Raw genomic sequence first — 13,703 nt, 5'->3', positions numbered from 1 at the left:
TGCTCTGAATTTGAATTTTCTAGCCTACCTTCTGTGCTCCCATTGTCCGTCGCGGGAGCTGGGGCCGTGGAGGAAGCAGTTCCTTTACTCTGTGAACAAGGAATACATTCAGATATAAAGCAAAGTAGGGATAATAAAAATTAAAATGTTGTTTTAATAACTTTGCAGTGTTATATAAACACCATATAAATAAAAAAAGCAATAAATTACTTTTTTTTTTACAGAAAAGTATAATCACTCTATATCATTTAGAGCAGTTGCTAAATGTATATCAAAAGCATTCCTTTTAATATTTAAGCTGAGACAGATAACACATTGAAATAAATTGCAAAAGCCCCCACAACTTTTTAAACAAAAGGACTCTTATCGCTGAATGGCACTAATTAGCAGGGGCTAGGAAAGTGTCTCTTTAAATTGCACTTTTCACTACTGTTCCCGGTAAAATAAGAGGCTGTGTAACTCACTTAATATCCAGCTCTTCTGATGAACGCTTCGGCACCATAGCTTTCTCCAGACTCAGTTCCAGCAAAATGTATGTGCCTGCCTCTGTGTATTGCTGTTAGGACGTAAAAAGAGTCGCCAATCAGAAAAAACAGCTACATTTGGCCGGAATTTCATATAGGGGTTTATTAAAAATAATTAAATGATTTCTGGAGTATTGACACAGTTCCAGACAAAATACCTGAATTGTATAATCTCTGCAGTTCATTTAGTTTGGCGTAAAATCTTTAATTTCTCTGTAAATTCTTAATAATCGCCAGATTCATAAATAAACCCACTGAAACGTGATCCATTACCGTGTCGGATATGTTACTCACAATATAATGTTATTATTATTATTATTATAAATGGTTGTGGCATGAAATTTAAAACTTTCCTCACATTTGAAGTCCCTCCATTAGCTGATTATCCCCAGACTTTGGAACTTTTGAAGTGAAGTCGACCAATCATGATGCTCACTTAACTATTCTTTGGCATTGCAGAGTTTTTCCTATAAGCAGTATCTGTGGGCATAGCAAATGTTTCAGGTACTTGTAGTTCAATAGCTGAACCACAACTCCCAGAAACCTAATACGTCAACAATATTTGTGGAGCAAACAAGGAAGCGCTGGGCTTCTGTAGCAAAACAAATTATTATTAATGTTATTGGCATTTACATTGCGCCAACATATTCCGCTGCGCTTTATAATTTTATAAAGAGGGAGATTTAACAATAAATTAAATAATTACAAAATGTTACAGGAACAATAGGTTGATGAGGATCATGCTTGAAAGAGCTTACAATCTAGTTATTAATAAGTCTCACTCAGCAGAATTAACTGTAACCTAACACGAGTGGGTGCCTGATGGGTCCTTTCGAGGCAGTTGATTAGTGTTGAAAAAATTATCAAAAGGTCGGCTCCCAGTTTCAGAAACTGAGTAAAGTGGACCAACGCAGGGTTAAAGGGACACTACGCTGGAGCAGACCACATGGACTTGGTTTATATTATAAACACCCATCAAAGCCAGTGAAAATGCTTAGTGCAATAGAAAAGAAAGTCCTGGGGGAGTCTCCTTCAGTTACCGAATGAACGTAGAAATTATGGTTTTTAAAACTAACATTACTACTTATATTATTTCTATTGTAGGAAGTCTATCTAACATAAACTAAACTACTGGCCACAATTTTACTTTAACAACACATTGCCCCTTCCTTCACAAACTTCCTGCCAGATAATGACAGTTCTTTATAGTAGTATTTGTAGGTTTTTACCTGCCCTTCCAGGTTTTGAGAGGCATTTTGTGGCAGGACAGGAAGAACCCCATCTCCATCTCCTGTAAAATCTGTTGCCTTTAACAGAGCGGACATCTGCATAAACACATGGAATTCTGGGAATCAGTGTCATGTTAAGGCATTAACAACACACAATGTAATGCCCCCTATATAAAAAAAGAGTTATGTGATAGCTTTACATATGCATATGTGGGATATGCACTAACACATATTAAAACTGAGTCACCTTTACATGGGTATAATTCCCATAAACAGACATTTATATTTTTACTTAGCGGTGGCATTTTTAGGAAGTTGCATTCCCACAAATGCCAACAAGTTCCTGAACCATCCAAGCTATTTGACCATTTATATTCATCTCTTCATTGACAAGCAAATAAGCTCACCCTTCTGCCGGCTTCCTTTGGACCTTTCTCGTCTTTCAAGGTGCGACTAGGTACCTGCCGAACATGGGGAGAGCCGATGTTCGCTTGAGGAGCAGCAGGCTTATTTATCAAAGCTGATTGCCGTACAACGTCACGAAGAACGCTGACCTGAGACTTTGTCTGGGTGGAATTAATGGTAAAAAAATAAATAAATGAATGACTGGGAGCCACCAGTTTACCCTTCAAGAAAGGCTGCCGCCATGACAACCCAAATAATATTATCATGTGTTAAACATAAACCCATAATTCCGACACTGGTATTAAATTTGTTAGCATGTAGCAGAAATACCCAAGTACAATAAGTAAGTAACATCAGATACAAATTATTATTTTATAACGCTGGTAACCTTGTTTGAGAAGCACCATCATCACTTCTTGTTTAAGATTACATTAACATTCGTGATTTCAGATTGACGTTGCACATTCCTGTGGAATATGTTAGCGCAATAATAATAACAATAATAATAATTTCAACCCACAGGAACACATTATGAAGTATTAAATAGACTAGAAAAAAACCTGGAAATAAAAGAATAGAGATATAGAGGGATCAGCGTGTCAAAAAGTAGTCTTGGATTAAAAGCCTTCAGAGGGGTGAATGTCCAAAGCGGATTATATTTTGTTCTGTGAGATTTTGTGTTGAGTGCCGGCCATGCTGTATGTGGCAGCCGCCATCTAAGATTTGTAAAAAGGAACGTACTATGCTGTAGAACAGGTCAGAATGCTCCAGCTGATGCAGAACTACAATGGTTTTGTCAGTGGCCCCTCTGCTCTAGCACCTTACTAGGACGGACTACAGTCAATAAATCTTCTCATGGTTTATTGGGTGTTAACCAGACTGGGGGGTTTGTTCACTATACTCCCCATGGTAGTGAACTGAAATCTAGATTCTCAAATTCTCCAAATCAACTATTTAGGTCTGAATTCGCTGCAATTCAGAGTTCAGTGAATAAACCCAATGGCAGCCGCTAAATATTGTAGGAAACTAGAATTAAACCATGGTCCTTCCATTTTTTTTTCTTTCAATGTGCTTTATTCATCATTGGCTTTGAACAGCAAGGATACTGAGATACCAAGGCTTTGCACGTTCATATTTGAGAGATTGCAAATTGTTCCACATAGAGAATAATTCCATCTTCACTCGAAGTTGCCATTCAGATTTCTCCATAAATCAATAAGCGGTTAATAATGTCCATATTGACTACTATAGTGGAAAAGTGATTACGTAAATCCGGAACTGATCACTCACAGTAAGCAGGGAGTCCAGGAACACTGTAAGATACATGTTTTAATTAGGACTTTTTATCGTTTCACTGGTCAATCTAGAACCTGGCTCTCACCTTATCAAATACTTCGGTCTCTGCGTAAGGAAAGACGCGGAACGCACCTCGAAGCGATTTAATGCCAGGATACAGCAGAGGAACCATGTTTACGAAAGCCACCCCATGGAAAGAGACCTGAAAATCCTCTTCACCCTGATAATAGTTTATAGAATTTATTATAACAATGTTAATTATACACATTTTTTCTAATAACAGTCTACTGAGTAAGCATTTTAACCCCTTCCCTCCCAGCAACGCGTATACGGCTGATATTTTCTCCAGTGGTTTCCAAAAGGCACTCACTAGCTTAACCTTTGGGTATCTTCAACTCCCATGATGCTTTCCCAGCCTCGGAGTGATTAAACAGGTGGGTTCTAGCCATTGGCGAACGGTGATATACTTATTAGAAGAAAATAGACATCATGGGATGTGCTTATTCCTACAATTGTTACATTTTGGTTGTCTTTCTGCATTGCAATCATTTCGGTTAGGGTAAGGACGTATGAAACTTACTTTGTCGGCTTTGCCTGTTTTTGCCTTGGAGGTGCTGGCAATAGGAAGTCTCATTATTTCCACAGGCCAATAGCGGCATTCGGCTATGCGCATCTGAAGGCTGCAAAAGATCATCAACAGCTTTTAGCTGCTAATGGCAAAGCACATGGCATTCTGCAGATGTGTACGATACAATACAAAGCAGGTTAGACACTGGCAGGGGAATTTCAAATGTTGGGCCAAATTAGAAGAATAAAAAAATCTTCATCTTTGGTATTCATCCAATTTACCTTTTTTGACATAAAACTTGCAACTCCCTTGCCAGTTCTCCATAAATCCAAGTTTGATAAATTAACGTAAAAAATGTAAATGATTAATATTCAGGTTAGTTCCCATTTCAGTGTAAATTATGACGCGGCAATGACGTGAGATTTCAATGGTCACCTGCTCAGTGCTGATGGTTCAAGGTAACAACGTCTGTCCATGTCCCACATTAGTCTTTTTCTATTGGTCTCAGCGTCTCTCCGGAACTCCTTGTCCTGTTCAGTTGGCAAAAAGTGGCGATTAAATGACAAATATTTCCACAATTATTTTCAAAATAATACAATATGCTATAAGCTTATATATTGTTCTGGTTTTCTTTTCTAAACATGCCATATTTTATTGTTATTATTATTATTATTATTCTGCAAATGCAATGATGGTTTAAATCATGGGCTTCACTTCCTGGTTAACCCGTTGAAATGCTACAGGGTTATAGTAGGCATCATAAGAGCTCCCTGTCCTCTCTACCTTTACCCTTCTCATTATAGGAACAGGGATTGGGGAAAAAATGCAGCAACTATAATCTTATCTTCTTCTGTCTGTTACATCGTAGCAGTGAGATATTCTCTCACTGATTCGGGGTACAAACAGTTTTGCATAAAAAAAGTGTTATGTTCACATTTATGTTCGTACCAGTCTTGTGTATGAAGATAAATGAGTAATATATCTAGGGGAAAATGTCCATTAAATCTAAAAGGATTTTTAAAATATATTTAACAAAAAACAAGAATGTGTAAAAATCCTGCAACTTTTTTTTTTTTTTTTTTTTATATATAAAGGAAGCAATACGTTTGTGAACAAAAAAAACAAACAAACAAAATTGCAAACAAAATAAAATGATGGAAAAGGTGTACAAAGGAAAGTTTGGCACAAAAAATAAGGTAATAAAATATATCAAACAGGAGAGGGAGAGAGAAACTGCAAGAAAAGTGAATGCGATTCTTTTTCTACCTACCCCACACTGGCAATACTGTCTATACTACAGTGTAACTGCGTTTGTATTCATTTAATAAAACATTTTATGTTCATTCATTAAAGCATAACTATGTGGGAATTCGACAGAGAATGTCCCATTTTATTTCAATATTTGAACTGGAAATAATCTCATTGTCAGCTATTTTTCCCGCTAATTTTGGCTTTAACGATTCACTGTTTAACCCCTTAAGGACACATGACGGATATATTCTGTCATGATTCCCTTTTATTACAGAAGTTGTGTCCTTAAGGGGTTAATGAATAACCTTGACTCGTCATTCTCGCTCAGACAGATAAATGTCTCATTACCTCCTTCCGGTTAAGTTCTCCATCTTCCGCTTCATATGAGCTGGATGGAACAAAGGATTCTGGGAGATACTGAGCCTCTGTCGCCATAATTCCACTCACAGGCCATTTTTTCGGACGGGGAACAGTCTCCATTTCTCCGCCAGGCTTCAGAACTCCGTTAGAGAACAGGAGTGTACGTGGCTTCTGCACACAGCAATTAATACAAGCATTAGCATCATTGATTAAAATAATAGAGGGGACTTATCCAACTTTAGGTCACTGATACATATAATACTAATAATCTCTGGGTTGATACCGTAAAGACCTCTGTCTACCATCCAGCACAGTCATGATGGTATATTGCAATACACTGTGCTTATACATAGGGTTAATGCCTGTACAAGGGGTTCACTTGTCCTATTTTGTAATGTGATATTATGTGAAGTGAAAGAATATATCATATAATGTAATGTGATATAATATAATGTGATTTGAATACATTATGTTATGTCATGGATATAATATATTGTATGACTTTTATTACATCACTTTTCCATTCTCCATAATTCTCAGCTAGAGAATAAACCATATATTGGTAAAGTGTTCTTTTCAATGTATTTGAACGTGTTTTTAGATATAGGTTCACTTCCACAGAAACTGTTAGAGGCGCTGTTCTGGCAAAGATAATGTATGTATGTTGCTGTGTGGGCCAATACCCATAGACACACTGATCTCTACACCTGTTACCTCTCCTGCTACGTGGGCCAATGCCCATAGACCCATTACCTCTCCTGCTGTGTGGGCCAATACCCATAGACCCATTACCTCTCCTGCTATGTGGGCCAATACCCATTGACCCATTACCTCTCCTGATGTGTGGGTCAATGCCCATAGACCCATTACCTCTCCTGATGTGTGGGCCAATATCTATAGACCCATTACCTCTCCGGCTGTGTGGGCCAATACCTATAGACCCATTACCTCTCCTGCTGTGTGGGCCAATACCTATAGACCCATTACCTCTCCTGCTGTGTGGGCCAATACCTATAGACCCATTACCTCTCCTGCTGTGTGGGCCAATACCTATAGACCCATTACCTCTCCTGCTGTGTGGGCCAATACCTATAGACCCATTACCTCTCCTGCTGTGTGGGCTAATACCCATAGACCCATTACCTCTCCTGCTGTGTGGGCCAATACCTATAGACCCATTACCTCTCCTGCTGTGTGGGCCAATGCCCATAGACCCATTACCTCTCCAGCTCTCCTGCTATGTGGGCCAATACCCATAGACCCCTTACCTCTGCTGCTGTGTGGACCAATACCCATAGACACACTGATCTCTACACCCATAACCTCTTTGAGTCCTGCTGTATGGGCCAATACTCATAGACACACTGATCTCTACACCCATAACCTCTCCGAGTCCTGCTGTGTGGGCCAATACCCACAGACCCGCTATCTCTCCTGCTGTGTGGGCCAATACCCACAGACCCACTATCTCTCCTGCTGTGTGGGCCAATACCCACAGACCCGCTCTCTCTCCTGCTGTGTGGGCCAATACCCATAGACACATTGATCTCTATACCCATTACCTCTCCTGCTGCAGGGATGTGAAGGCTGGCCACATAGTTGTACTGAGGCCCTGTGGAGTTCCAGGATTCAGGGACAGAATAAGCACCTTCCACGGATACCGTCAGCAGATTACCCTTATTTATCTGCTCCTGGGAGAGGAGAGGCTCAGGGATGGACACTGCCACCTCTAAACTTGGCTAGAATGCAAGAATAAAATACACGCCAGTTAGAGAAAAATACACAAACAATTGCAGGTTGTTCAATCTACTCTCTCTTGATTAGTCTACAGCTAAAAGGCCATTAATATAAAAAAAAAGATGTGTGTGTATATATTTATATAGGGTGTGTATAAATATATTCAAAACACTGGAGACTGGAAATTCATTATTTAATTGATATGAAAGTGCTGTATGTACACTGTCAGATTATCCTTAAACAGAACGTTATATAAAGAGCTATCACAGGCTGGTACCTTGCTTTCTGGGCGAGCAGTTTCCAGAGGTGAGCCGGGCACAGCGTGAATAGGGAGAGTGACCTTCACATTACATTCACCTGAAACACAGCACGGACATTTAATCCAACACAGGACTGTGAAATTGGCCTCCTTCAATAGACCAGGAATAGCAGAAAGTTGACAGGAGAACAAATCAGCTGAACATGAAAACACTTACAACTTATATATATTTACATTTTATTTGGTCTAAAACTTGAAATTCCCTTATCAGCACTTTACAACTCCTGGTTGAATAAATCTGTAGTTTATCTAAAGCCCAAAGAGTATCTAATCAAGTAATACTGATAGCAGAAGGTTTGCGTAGAAGCTGAGATTGCCCTGTTGAAGACCTTTAGAAAGATGAAGTCTCAGGGCAAATTACACATTTTCTTCTTCCTAACCTTTTAGCAATGGGAGTAAATTCACAGTTGTTTGCCCCAAAACCACAGTCTTCTCTTCTTTCTGTTTCTTCTCTTTGGGCAAGATCTCCAACACGGTTACTGGAAGAGAGGCCCCAAAACGTCATGTTACGGGACAGCAATCAATGTGATCATAACGTTTAGATATGGTTGGTAATACTTCTAATAGCAGCTAGACTATGACGAGATGGAGAGTGACTTACAGACAACAGGTTTATAGGCCACATCATCCACGCTGTGAGGGCCATCAGGTCCAACGTCGAAGCTGGAGGTGAAGTTATATTCCGTTGATTTTTCCACCGATGATTCAAGTTTTGGAGAATCCCCGAGAAGGACATTATTAAACTCTGACCTTACGTACGTTACTGGAAAGTCACTTTTTACTCCTTTCTGCATGAGACAGAATATATTAACAAACAATGATTAGTTTATAACTGGGTTTAACCTATATCTGCAGCAATGTAGCCAGTTGGAAGTTACTGAATACACTCTGCATTAATGCTAGGTGGGGTGAATGGTGATTGGTAGCAGCCCATAAAATACGTTTAACTAGGCCCACATGTAAAACATTATCGCCATTGCTAATTTAAAAGGGTTTCTCCATGTACCATAACCACTTCAGTGATTTCGCTGTGAATGCTGCCCATTACAGAGGTTAACCACTCTGACACCAGAGGTGTAAGTCAACACCTATCCACTCTATGCTTTGGGGCAATGTTAGCCAGCCCAGAACAAGAGATCTGGATTGACTAATGTGAATTCTGTGCATATTCAATGTCTAATGTCAGCGTTGGAATGATGGTAAGTTCGAGCTGTTTTTCTCTTTTTGGGAGGAAGGGGGACCAGGATATGAAGGGTCAATCTAACCGAAAACAGTGTTTTCTTAATTCCCCCCCCCCCCCCCCCGATTATAATAATCCTTTTAATATAACCAAGAAGAATCAGAACACCAGCAGAACATGATGTTAGCAATGTCCCAATCAGAACGTGCACATATTTAGTGTATTAGCGGTGTCTCCGCTGATTATGTACTGTGTGACAAACACACCAGATGTTATTTGTGAGTCAAACTAAGACAATGGAAATAGTTATTTATTGAATGTATTACCAGATAGTGTGCTCTGAGAACCGTGATCTGTACCGGCACGGGATGCTGAGTCTTTTCATCTGGGAGTGCCATCTCCATGGTTACAGCTCTGAAAACATAGACGCAGTCCATTTCCCATTAAGACTGTCATAGAAGCAATGGTGCAGGAAAAGGCTTTCAGGATTAATGGCCTATTACCATCTCTCTCTCCTATGGGTGATGACAGTTAACCGAGATCGCATTGCGCTTTGTACAACAGTGCTTGACACTAATACAGGTTATAGTTAAACAAACCTTGCAGCGGTCGTGTAATGCATCCGACATCTACAATGGAAGCTCGCCTGATCATTGGTGACTTTATCATTAATTTAAAGGAAAATAAAGACAATACACGGGGTTTTGAGATATGTTCTTGGGGTGACACGGCCATGCTCTACTCACAATACTTTGAATAATTTGTCCACTCACCTGGTAATTTGTAAATACTTTCTTTTGCTCACTTAATGTTTTGTTTGTACTTATTAAAACGATACGTTTCTGACCTTACAGTATGTTCAAAGATGGGATACTTGTTACTAGATACGTGCTACCCATTGTATACGGAGAAATGTGATTTAGTGTCAGTCATAGTCTTTTGACTAAAAAGCCATTTTAGTTTCAGTCATATTTTAGTCATCTGAATCGACTACTGGAGATTTTAGTAAACTAAATCTACTGGAGATTTTAGTCGGCACAACTAAAATCTATTGGGTTTAGTTAAAGCCTCTATCTGTCTCTTTTGACCCTTCACCAGCCCCTCTGTGACTCTTTGTATCCTCCCAGGCTCATTCGACAAAATGAATACTGGCTGCGACTGTGGCAGAGTTTGACATTTTTTATAAAGCAACTCATCTATAATGACGACTCTGATCAATCTTACATACATTTTGAAGTTTGAATTTTAATTTGCTACAATTTGGTGTTCACTGATTAACCCAGTTAGTATGTAATGGATTTAGCAACATAAAAAATGGTTAAATATTGTTACAGTTCTCACCATGACATCTAGACATGGTCACTCCAGAAGGACCCAACTTCTGGGGATTTGAACTCTGGACTCATTCTGCATTGGTCCTGCTGTCTTACCTCTGGGCCACACTTCAGTTTTTTTTTCTGCCTATGTTTACCCTCACCTAGTCTCCATCACTGGGGGCTGGACTTTTTCTTGTGGCTGCCCCTGTCTATCTAAGCCCACCCGAAGCAGATCATTATTAGTTTGTCGGTTTGTTGTTTCATGTTCATTATAGACTGACTTGTCTTGTGACCCCTGCTTCTGGATCTTCGTTATTGCAATGTCTGCCCTGACCTTTGGAACCGTGTCTGACTAATCTAGATTTGTCCTTGTCTGTACTGCATATTGGAAACACCTTTCATGCACAGCCCCTGTGCACATATTCACAGTCCTGGTGGTTTCTAACCTTATCACCTTGGACGGTGTATATCTGCAAGGGTGAGCGCAAATCTCTGCCTACCGGACTCCCAACTAAGGTAAGCCCTGACAAATGGATATAAATGCTCCAACTTGGTTATAATCACAGTTTATATATTTATTTAGTCTTTGCTATTCAGTTTTTAATGTACCAAAATTGACAGTTTACCAAATAATCCATTTATGTAAACTTGCCAGTCTTAATATATAACCTCCCAAGGCATCAATAAACAAAGTGTCGTTAACGTCCCATCCAATCGCTAACTGAGAATGGCCGCTACGCTTTCTGTCCCAGACACGGCTCCCCATTTCTGCTTTTGAATAAAACATCCCCAGAAATGTGGTAGATATTGTCAGTGCAGCATAGCTTGTAGCCAGGAGGTGGCAGTGTTTCATTACAATGCGGTTAGAATGGACTTGGTAGTACTAATGTCAAACTTGCTTGTCCCAAATTGTCCCCTATTGACTGCAGGTAATAATGATTTCTTTAGTAACGTATTAATAATATGTTATAGGATACACAACCTCGAAGGGCGTTTTATAGGTAAATATTGCCATTCAGCATCTTACTATAAGATTCCCAAATAACTATCTTTATAGAGTATCCGCACACTACACTAATACCTACAGAGCTCTGAATTAAATTCCGCACACCATTATACACTTTATTCATACAAATAAATATATAAAACAAGCACACATACATAGTCAGTATCACAGCATGCATCGTTTTACCATAACACATATAAGGTTATAAACTAAAGTGAGAATTCAAAGAGAATTTCAAATTAAAGGAAGGCTATAGGGCTAGGGAAACATTATAGTGTGCATCAGCAGCCAGCCTCCCCTCCCCTTGCACATTTTTAAATAATACTGGAGTACTGGTATTCTCGTGCATTTTCTGAGCAAATTCGGGCTACCACTGGAACATTCTGGCCCAATTCAAACTATTTAAGAGGGGCTTCTATTTGGGGTAATTGGGAGCATGGCACTGATTAGGCACAGACTGGGAGAATGGCAAACACTGGGAGAATGGCACAGACTGGCAGAGGCACACTGGGAGAATGGCACAGACTGGCAGAGGCACACTGGGGGAATGGCACAGACTGGCAGAGGCACACTGGGGGAATGGCACAGACTGGGAGAGGCACACTGGGGGAATGGCAGACTGGGATATGCACACTGGGGGTATGGCATAGACTGGGAGAATGGTAGAGGCACACTGGGGGAATGGCAGACTGGCAGAGGCACACTGGGGGAATGGCACACACTGGGAGAGGCACACTGGGGGAATGGCACAGACTGGCACAGACTGGGGGAATGGCACAGACTGGGGGAATGGCACAGACTGGCAGAGACACACTGGGGGAATGGCACAGACTGGCAGAGACACACTGGGGGAATGGCACAGACTGGCAGAGGCACACTGGGGGAATGGCACAGACTGGCAGAGGCACACTGGGGGAATGGCACACACTGGGAGAGGCACACTGGGGGAATGGCACAGACTGGGGGAATGGCACAGACTGGCAGAGACACACTGGGGGAATGGCTCAGACTGGCAGAGACACACTGGGGGAATGGCACAGACTGGCAGAGGCACACTGGGGGAATGGCACAGACTGGCAGAGACACACTGGGGGAATGGCACAGACTGGCAGAGGCACACTGGGGGAATGGCACAGACTGGGAGAGGCACACTGGGGGAATGGCACAGACTGGCAGAGGCACACTGGGGGAATGGCACAGACTGGGAGAGGCACACTGGGGGAATGGCACAGACTGGCAGAGGCACACTGGGGGAATGGCACAGACTGGCAGAGACACACTGGGGGAATGGCACAGACTGGCAGAGGCACACTGGGGGAATGGCACAGACTGGCAGAGACACACTGGGGGAATGGCACAGACTGGCAGAGGCACACTGGGGGAATGGCACAGACTGGGAGAGGCACACTGGGGGAATGGCACAGACTGGCAGAGGCACACTGGGGGAATGGCACAGACTGGGAGAGGCACACTGGGGGAATGGCACAGACTGGGAGAGGCACACTGGGGGAATGGCACAGACTGGCAGAGACACACTGGGGGAATGGCACAGACTGGCAGAGACACACTGGGGGAATGGCACAGACTGGCAGAGGCACACTGGGGGAATGGCACACACTGGGAGAGGCACAGACTGGCACAGACTGGGGGAATGGCACAGACTGGCAGAGGCACACTGGGGGAATGGCACAGACTGGCAGAGACACACTGGGGGAATGGCACAGACTGGCAGAGGCACACTGGGGGAATGGCACAGACTGGCAGAGGCACACTGGGGGAATGGCACAGACTGGCAGAGACACACTGGGGGAATGGCACAGACTGGCAGAGACACACTGGGGGAATGGCACAGACTGGCAGAGGCACACTGGGGGAATGGCACAGACTGGCAGAGGCACACTGGGGGAATGGCACACACTGGGAGAGGCACACTGGGGGAATGGCACACACTGGGAGAGGCACAGACTGGCACAGACTGGGGGAATGGCACAGACTGGCAGAGGCACACTGGGGGAATGGCACACACTGGGAGAGGCACAGACTGGCACAGACTGGGGGAATGGCACAGACTGGCAGAGGCACACTGGGGGAATGGCACAGACTGGCAGAGGCACACTGGGGGAATGGCACAGACTGGGGGAATGGTAGATGCACACGCTCCTCCCCCACCGGAACCGAGCTCCTCTCCCCCCTCCCCCACTGGTACCGAGCTACTCTCCCGGTATTTACTTACTCGGTGCTGCGTCCTCGATCTCCTAGCAACCGCCGACTGAGACAGATCTCGCGAGACTTCCTGTGAGACGCTCCAGAGATTGCCTGGCAACCAGTCACGTGGGGAGCGGGGGCGGGGCCTGGGAACCTTACTGAGAGGGGGACAGATATATAATCTATTATCACATGGGAGAGCTGATATATAATCTATTATCACATGGGAGAGCTGATATATAATCTATTATCACATGGGAGAGCTGATATATAATCTATTATCACATGGGAGAGCTGATATATAATA

The 13,703-nt window shown here is 42.4% G+C and overlaps 1 protein-coding gene across 1 annotated transcript in view; it reads right to left on the bottom strand.

Moving 5' to 3' along the window:
- Positions 1-13,485, bottom strand: part of CFAP70 (cilia and flagella associated protein 70) — a 32,504-nt gene extending 19,019 nt beyond the window's left edge. Inside the window, exons 1-14 of the mRNA XM_063430764.1 lie at positions 13,425-13,485; positions 9,196-9,283; positions 8,291-8,477; positions 8,070-8,168; positions 7,648-7,727; positions 7,196-7,372; positions 5,622-5,804; positions 4,458-4,552; positions 4,035-4,134; positions 3,540-3,674; positions 2,161-2,319; positions 1,754-1,849; positions 465-556; positions 29-89 (exon numbers count right to left, since the gene is read on the bottom strand). Coding sequence (XP_063286834.1) covers positions 29-89; positions 465-556; positions 1,754-1,849; positions 2,161-2,319; positions 3,540-3,674; positions 4,035-4,134; positions 4,458-4,552; positions 5,622-5,804; positions 7,196-7,372; positions 7,648-7,727; positions 8,070-8,168; positions 8,291-8,477; positions 9,196-9,273 — 1,542 coding nt within the window. The 5' untranslated portion in view covers positions 9,274-9,283; positions 13,425-13,485. The remainder of the gene's footprint in view (positions 1-28; positions 90-464; positions 557-1,753; positions 1,850-2,160; positions 2,320-3,539; positions 3,675-4,034; positions 4,135-4,457; positions 4,553-5,621; positions 5,805-7,195; positions 7,373-7,647; positions 7,728-8,069; positions 8,169-8,290; positions 8,478-9,195; positions 9,284-13,424) is intronic.
- Positions 13,486-13,703: the final 218 nt, after the last annotated feature.

This window comes from Pelobates fuscus, chromosome 8 (genome assembly GCF_036172605.1).
Source record: "Pelobates fuscus isolate aPelFus1 chromosome 8, aPelFus1.pri, whole genome shotgun sequence".
In the NCBI taxonomy this organism is placed as follows: Eukaryota; Metazoa; Chordata; class Amphibia; order Anura; family Pelobatidae; genus Pelobates; species Pelobates fuscus.
The sequence above is the reverse complement of the archived record's forward strand: the minus strand, read 5'-3'. Positions and strand labels throughout refer to the sequence as shown.